Source organism: Dioscorea cayenensis, chromosome 6 (genome assembly GCF_009730915.1).
Source record: "Dioscorea cayenensis subsp. rotundata cultivar TDr96_F1 chromosome 6, TDr96_F1_v2_PseudoChromosome.rev07_lg8_w22 25.fasta, whole genome shotgun sequence".
NCBI classification, from domain to species: Eukaryota; Viridiplantae; Streptophyta; class Magnoliopsida; order Dioscoreales; family Dioscoreaceae; genus Dioscorea; species Dioscorea cayenensis.
The window spans coordinates 3,904,174-3,912,965 of NC_052476.1; the positions used below are offsets into that span (position 1 = coordinate 3,904,174).

Genomic DNA, 8,792 nt, shown 5'->3' on the forward strand with positions numbered 1-8,792 from the left:
ATTATTATTATTATTATTTCTCTAGAGTGTATTATAGAGTATTTATTTTAAGATAATAGACTTGTTATCTTGTAAACACCATATATTTTGTTTAAATATTGTGAGAATATGCAAAAAATGTAAAATAAAAAATTTGATGACACATGCCCAATTGCAATTTAAAATAAAAAGAGATGATAAAAGGACGTAGTCACAAAAGAGCCAACATTATTGCTAGATTTTAGGACCATACCTCTTTTAGCTAATCATCTTTGCTTCAGATGTAGGACTACAAACTTGCCACTCATCTACATGCCTTTTTATCATTCCTTTTCTTTTCTTTTTTTTTTTCATTATTAATTGAGGACCAAATTAACTTCGGTAAAGATATTTATTTGCTCCTTTTCATGTTTTCTTATGATAATGATCGCTATCTATATCTATAATTGTGTTTTAGAGAACATCTTTATTTTTGAGGTGAAGAAATTACATATTTATATGGTCCATATGGCTTTGGTATTTTAAATAAGTGCATTATCTTGTAATCAAGTTTAATATTAATTAGCACATACTAACTAAGTTGATTACGTGGCATCACATAGAAAAGCTTGTGAACGAGGTGTTATTGTGTTATGATCTAAATAAATAGAAAATATAAGTTGAGGGAGTTAAAATTAATTTTGTTTTAAAAAAATAAAAATAAAAATTGAGGGTTCAATTAAATTAAAATTTAAGGATCCAAAATTTTGAATTATAATTATTAGTCAATATTAAAAAGTCAAAACTTATATACTCTGGATAAAACTTATTTTTTTTATAATATCATGACTTATTAATCAAACAAGTTCATATATATTCGAACATAACTTATCAAGTTCATATAAATTTGAACTCAACTCATCAAGTTCATATAGATTCGAGCTCAACTCATTTATTTATGAACTTAAATATTGTCTTGAGCTAAGCTTGTTTTGGTAGAAAATTAACTTATATTTCTTGGTAGTGCTTAATTAGAAAATTTTATTAAAAAAAAAATCTGAGTAAAACATAGAAATCAAGAACACCTTGAAAAAACAAAAAATAAATCGAAGATAAAGAAAATAAACAAATATCTCTAAATAAAAAAATAGATAGACTGAAATCCCACCTACCAAAACCCTAATAAATGGAATTGTTGAAAGAGTTGTTAGCATTTTGAAAGGACATAGAGAGAATGTTAGAAAGGAAGATGGAGGGGGTAATAAGAAACATAAGATGGACAAGAGAATCTTGGGCATGGTACCTTATGCCTGCATTCCCCTCATTTTAGAGACAAAATTTAACTTGTTTTTCACTTTTGTTTTGTTCTTACATTTTATTATTTTCTCTTTTTGATATAAATATTTAATAATGATTTTGAAAAAGAGGACATTCGAATCTTTAATCTTTTATTGGAAAGTAACGTGTGAAAGTAATTTCTTAGTGTGGCCACGGTCATTATAAATATGATGTGTCAAAACCCCCATAAAAAAGAATATGCATGTATTCGATTAATTATTATCTAGTTAGTAATTACAATAAAGTTGATACAATTCTAAGTATATACATAAATACAAAGATAAAAATATAAATATAAATTTTGAAATAAAACATTTAAAATTTTAACTAAAAATAACATTAAAAAATATTGAATTTCAAAATAAAATATCTAAAATTTATGACTAATACAAACTTGTATCACATTATTATTATTATTAAGAAAGAGGAGTTAATAAAGTTGATCTTCGCTACTGAAGTGCTTAATATTTTAGGAATTTTATATTAATTTTTGTTCTTTTGCATGTGCATCCATGTCATTGGTTTGGAACTTTGGATGGAAGGTACGTATTTGTCTTAAATTTATTGGTTGATTAATAAAAATCCAACAAATTAAGATACTATTTTATTTTATCAATCTAACAAGATCTCATGCCTTCTGAAAAACACATTCTTTTTTCTTTTTCTTTTGGCATCTAAATTTGGTATTGATTAAATAAAAATAAATAAATAAATAAATCATTTCATGTCCCATGCTTAGCTAATAGTAACAAAAAGAAAAAAGGAAAAAAAATTCTATTAATGAATATTTTTTTAGTCTATATTAAAAGATTATTAATAAAATAAAATAAAATTATTGTTGGAAATTAAGATTCTATAAAAGATAGAATCCAAACTTTATGAAAGATTGATCCAATGCATCTATCAAGCAACCATAAACATATTTGGTTTGGTGTGTGTCATGTCTTTCATGGCTGCTTTTTATTTTTATTATTTATTGAAATCTACTAATTACAGCCAAGCAATTTTAGTATGTTTAAAATGATAAGGATTCATTTGAAATTCTCAACATGTTTGATTCATTGTTTTGGGGATTGTTCGGTTATAAATTGAATCAAATTCAATGAAACTTTGTTTTTTTATTTTTATTATTGATATAATGCGCTTCGCACCGAACTTATTATTCAACTATAAATAGTTTGAGAACAAAAATAAAGAATAGTAATAGTGTTTGGATTAAAATAGGAAACAATCTGATTTATTTTTAAATAATATTAAAACATTATAATGATATATATATATATATATATATATATATATATATATATATATATAGGCCAACAACTTTTTTGTCTATTAACATCGAGTTCCTTGCAAAGGGTGTTCGTGTCTTGCCAAAGAGCCAGGTTCAAGCCTCAATTCATGCAAAGGTATAGATATATTGGGATGTTAACTCCACGTCTGTACACTCCCCTGATAAGTGATTTATCTGTATTTTGTTAGAAAAAAACTTATTATATATAATTTGTATTTAACACAGGCTAAGCACCTTTTGATACACCTTTTCCCTATACATATACATTCAATGTCATGTTCTTTAATAGTCCTTCTGTTCCTGTTTATTTGTCGTAGTTAACCGAATCTCATGTACCAAGAAACTTACTTATTTCACAAAATTTTATAAAAAAATATCTTTCTAAAATTACCCCTAATTTATATTTTTATATTTCTTTCTCATATTAATTCTAAGAAGAAAAATTGAATAGAGTATTAAGGGTAATTTTAGAAAAAATAATAAATGCTTCTTGATGTTAGAAAATTGACAAATAAAAAGGAACATGGATTTGTGGCAAATAAAGAGGAACGGAGGGAGTAACATTAGTCTAGTGCATATTTTTTTAACATTTGTGCTAATAAAATTAAGTAAATAGAACATAAAATCATTATTATTACTATAAACTACCAAGTTTTCATTATGATGGAAATATTATATCATGAGATAATAATATATTGTTTTAACAAAAAAAAAAGTATGAATAAAAAAATAACAAAGTTCTACAAACTTTTTATTAAAAAATAAAGTAGAAATCTTAGAGCACAAGAATAGTAGAATAGTGGAAGAGGACAAGAATAAAATAAAATACTCGATCTTCCACTTAGAAGGAAAATAAACTATTATTCTCTTGTTTCTGAAAGTGATTAGTTTTAATTAAATAAAAACATGGTGATATTATTTTTAATAAAAATAAGAAATTTTCATTCCTTGAAATAAAAAAAAAACAATAAAAATAGTAGTATAGATGAGGATAAAATAAGAGAGGGGTGGGGGTAAAATGGTCATAAGAATAGTAAAATATGAAGAGGATAAAAATAGAAAGGGTTGGGGGGGTAAAATTGTCATTAAAGAAAGAAAGGTTGATAGACAAGGAAGCATTGTGATACATGGAAGAGGGAGAATGATTTAGACATGAATGGATTTGGTCACACCCAAAAATCTTTCATGGTCTCAAATAAGTCTAAGTGGCGCAGCCCTCAACTCATTATTTTGTCCCCCATCAACCCCCACTCACAAATTATAACCTTACATACATAATCCATACAAACATAATAATTATCTTTATTTATATACATAAAATGAAAGTATAGTAGATATAATTGGAGTTTTTTTTTAATATAAAATTTGTTTATTTTTAGAATTTTATGTCTTTTTAATTAAGAAAGGGAAATTTTTGTCTTTAAAATAAAAAGTCTGAGTGTTGGACAATTTTATTTTTTATTTTTATAAATTGATTTAATTAATAAATTGTGGATGTGGGAGTACAAGATAAATAACGGAATAAAATAAAATAAAATAAAATAATTTATCATAATATTAGTGAATATGTTATTTGTGTATATATATAGGGTGATATTTTTGTTTTTATTTATTTATTTATTTGGACAAAATGAACAGAATACGCTAGAGGTGTGGTGTGCACAGACGTGGAGTCACCACCTCAATACATCTATACATTTAACTTGTTGTGTAAGCTAAAATTCAAACCCATCTTATCGATATAATATTTTATATAGGAGATTTAATATCAATAAGCTAAGAGGATATTGGTGTTTGTTTATTAAAATTTAAATCAAATAAAAAAAAACAAATAACATATTCAAGTAAGATCGAAATAAATAATAGTATCTTGAACGCTTTTAAATCTTAAAAATTACGAACTTACCAAATAAACTATGAGTGACCTAAAAGTATGACAATATTTAAAGAAGGCACACTTGTTAAGTTCCTATAGGGTTTATAAAATACAATTCTACAAATAGAACAAAGACATTTTTCCCTATCTACCAAATAAAATAAACATAATGGTGACAATCCATAACTAAGTTTTTGAGCTACACAAATACATTAACTATTTAATTCTAATTAATACAAATATGTTTATCCCAAACTGTCATTTTGAGATAAAACTTTATATATATATATATATATATAAATCAAAATAACTAATTTATTACAAGAGCACAAGCTTAATTCTTAAGCAAAAGAATTAAACAGATTTTAGAAAGAGAGAGGATAAAAATCCAAGGATGAGATTACTACTAATGAATTAAAATAAAATGAAGGTATAAAATTAAGGAAATATACATTGTAAACAAGACCACACCCACTCTTAATTATTAAGCAAAGCAATCAAGAAGATCTTAGAAAGGGAGTGCATACACCAAAAAACAAATCCAAGGATGAGGGAGGCAAGGGAAAAGGAGGGTGAGTGAAGGGAAGCTAAAAATCAATTAGCAAATAAAGTTAGAAAGCTTAAAAGAAAGCCAAGGTGATTGTGGTGCTACATTTATCACATACCTTCTTGGTGGACCCCATATTCTCACTCACTCAATTCTCTAAATCTTTTTTATTTTTAATATATTTTTTTTTCTCCTACTCCTTCTCTCACTAGAACTCCACTACTACAAATAGCCCCCCTTCCCTTCCCATCTTTTCTTATCAGCAAGCCAAAACACATAACACCTCAAAACCCCTCTGTCTCACTCACTTACTCTCTTAGTTCTTTGTGCGGCCCCTTCATTCTTGTTTTGATAACAAGTAACAACCTCTAACACCATGCCGGTAGCAGCAATTCACAGTGCTCCGGGTTTTCCTTCTTTCACTGATGTTTGGACTGCAATACAAGCTCAAAACACGGCCAAAGTCATCGCCGTGGCTACAACAAATCTATTCCACCGTTCACTGGGCCAGTTCAGCCTTGAGACATGCACTGAAAGCCTCGGTTCCGAAACCGGTTCTGATGTATTCTACTCTGACTCTGACATAGAATCATTTTCCTCATTCTCCGACGTCTCTGACGTCGGCGAAGAGGAAAAGGAACCTGAAAAACAATTACAACCAAGACATGATGATGATGATGATGATGATGATGATGATGCTGAAAAGCTACTAACGGTAAATTATCACTGTTCTATAAGTAAAAAATCTCCGGTGAGGTCATTCCCTCCTCCTCTGCCTTCAATCTCCCGCCGTGATGGACCCTGTCTGAGCATGCGGCCACATCGCCGTGACGGCAGACTTGTTATGGAAGCTGTTCAGGTCCCTTCCCAAAACTATCTCCATGCTGAACGCCATGATGGCCGCCTTCTTCTCTCTTTTGTCCATTCCTCTTCCTCCACCACCACCACCACCACCACCACAACAACAACAATGAAACAAACACAAGAAACACAACTGACAATGGAAGAAGAAGAAGAACAAGAAGTGGCAAAGATTGTGGAGGAAGAAAACAAAACCTGTGCTGAGCAAGAAGAGGAAGAACAACAAGAAGAAGTGGAAGTTGTTGATAGAGGAACAGTTGTAGAATTGAAGATGAGCACACAACCGCACCGTTCTTCCTTTGTGATCAATAAGTTTGTTGGTGGTCTGCCGGAACCTCAAGAACCATTACTGTCGCCGCTGTCGACAAATATGAAGATAAACTATGCATATGAGTATGATGATGATGATGATAATTCTTGTGAAAATTCACTGAAGATCAGACAAACACCAGAAAACAAGATGTTATTCATGTTGAAAGGCCGGAACAGGGGAGAACTACTACACCGGTGTAGCCACCTTTGGAGGCCTCTATTGATCTGGGAACCTTACTGCATTGCAACCTCTTCCTGAATCCTAACCACAGAGATCTCTATCTATCTAGCTAGCAATCTATCTATCTATCTATCTATTTAAATCCGTGCAATTCACTATCAACCTTATCTTATCATCATTTTCAGTTTAATCTTTCATCTGAATGCCAATTTTTTTTGTTTTGTTTTGTTTTGTTTTACCAAAGTTTTATTGAGAGATATTATTATTAAGTAAGGTTTATTTATGATTAATGTAATCAAATATGAAAGTGAGTTGGGTGGAAGGGTGTACCAGGATTTGGGATTGTGTTTGGATTAGTGGAAACCACAGAGGCCCACAGGAGTGTTAAGAACTCTTAATGTGCTTTCTAAGTGTGTAAGAAAGGTCTCTGGCAGACAGGTCATGTCACATGGATTTTGGACTTTGGGAACTTGATTTTCTTGCTCTTAGTTAGGTCCCAACTCCAAAGTTTAATATTAAAAACTTGGAACCATGTCTTCAAATAAGAAATACTGTAGTGTTGCCTTTACTTTATTTCCTACATGATTGACCATGATGTCATGCTTTTGGTATACTAAATATAGCAAGGAATAGGTTAAACAGTTGCAGAAAAATGTTTATATATATATATATATATATAAGTTGTAACTCAGTTATTCTAAATCAAACAAGTGAAAAATGAATTACACATATAAACACAAGGTATATATGTATAAATTTTTGTTCCCTATTTGAGATGAAACTATTTAGTCATTTCATACATGACAATATAACTGGGAATTAAACTTGTGGAAAAGAATGTTCCTTGAAATTGTGAGGCATGACTAAGAAACCAATCAAGCACTTATGGCCAAGAATTGCCTACTTAACTGATTGTTTGACTAAGATAGAAATTATTGGCAAAGGGTCAATGATTAATAATTCATAGAGAGAGATTATATAAATGCCTGCTTTATTTATCATCAATGATTTCATTGGATGTGTTGTGCACGTGTGAGACTAAGTTAGCTAAATGCCTAAAATATCAGGAGCCATCATATAAAGTTTAAGTAGATCAGGTTTAAGTCGGATCACGTTTTAAAGGAAATCAATCAGTTCATGTTTAGATCTAACTGTTTAATAAACAAATAAAGGTTTTCATTACATATATTCATTAATGATATGCCGTCTTGTCCAGCTCTATTAAAATATCAACAAAATATCAGCTAAATCCCTTTTTCTTTTTTGTACTAACTAATGAGATTTTTGCCTAATGTTCTAAATATATTGAGTGTTCATAATAATTTTTCCTGTACTGGGTTTGGTAGTCCATATTTCATCAATGATCTATTTGAAAAGTGATTCAGAGTACATACAAGCTTAATCATTACAGCCATCCACCAATTGTACCTGATCCAAGTAAAATTTTTTTCCAAAGGATAGAAATTTAAAATGCCATTTAAAAGAAATAAAATAAAATATAATATAAAGCAAGCCTTAAGATTATTTATATAAAAATAATTGATTTTCACTTTGATTGGTTCTTTTTCCTCCCATAAACCAGCCAAAGCTCAATTGTGTTGTATTTAACGAACTTACTGAAACCTAGTAAAAACATATCCTATCAGTTTGTTAATGAAATGACATTAACCACCTTAAATTGACATATCACCAAATTGTACCAGCAACATGGAGTAATAATTCATTTATTTCCAAGAAAGAAAGAACTGGGTTACAAATACTTTTGTGATTGGCTAGATCAGGAAAACTATGACACATACAAGCTGAAGAATTCATTTGTTTACAAGACAGAAAGAAAACTGGGTTACAAATAAAGGAAAAGGGAAAGACCAAAAACAATCTAAAAATAACACTTGTGTTTGGCTAGATCAGGAAAACTATGACACACACAAACAAACTTAAGAAAGAAATTGTAACACTTTCTCCATTCTCTTCCACTAGTGTTTCATTCTTTTATTTTCCTCTCTATATGCTTGATCTAAACACCACTAGACTGTGCATATGCCACACAAATGGATTCAGGGCCATGAATCTCAGTGAGGAGTATTCAATGGCTCATATTGTTTGAAAATTCTAACAAGAAACTGAAAATCTGTTGGTAATATAAAACACTGGTAGAATCTACCTTTAGCTCACATTAATCACAAGATATCTTTCAGAATCTCAAGGAATGCTTGAGCAATTCCTATCTATACCAGATCAAATAGACGATTCATATAAACTATTGATCTTTAATTTTATTGTCAAATGGTGCTTATCCATATGCTTAATCCATCGGATACAGTCTACGCAAGAATTAAGCACACTAATTTGAGCAAGGGTCATTCAGATAAAACAAATAATATTTGACACATTTTAAAGTTACAATTAGGATGTGCACATATGT

The 8,792-nt window shown here is 29.6% G+C and overlaps 1 protein-coding gene across 1 annotated transcript; it reads left to right on the plus strand.

The window, feature by feature from the left end:
• Positions 1-5,061: 5,061 nt before the first annotated feature.
• LOC120262894 (protein FAF-like, chloroplastic) lies at positions 5,062-6,765 on the plus strand. Its single transcript, XM_039270805.1, has one exon. The coding sequence runs from the start codon at positions 5,390-5,392 to the stop codon at positions 6,443-6,445; it is 1,056 nt and encodes a 351-aa protein (XP_039126739.1). The 5' UTR covers positions 5,062-5,389; the 3' UTR covers positions 6,446-6,765.
• The last annotated feature ends 2,027 nt before the right edge of the window (positions 6,766-8,792 follow it).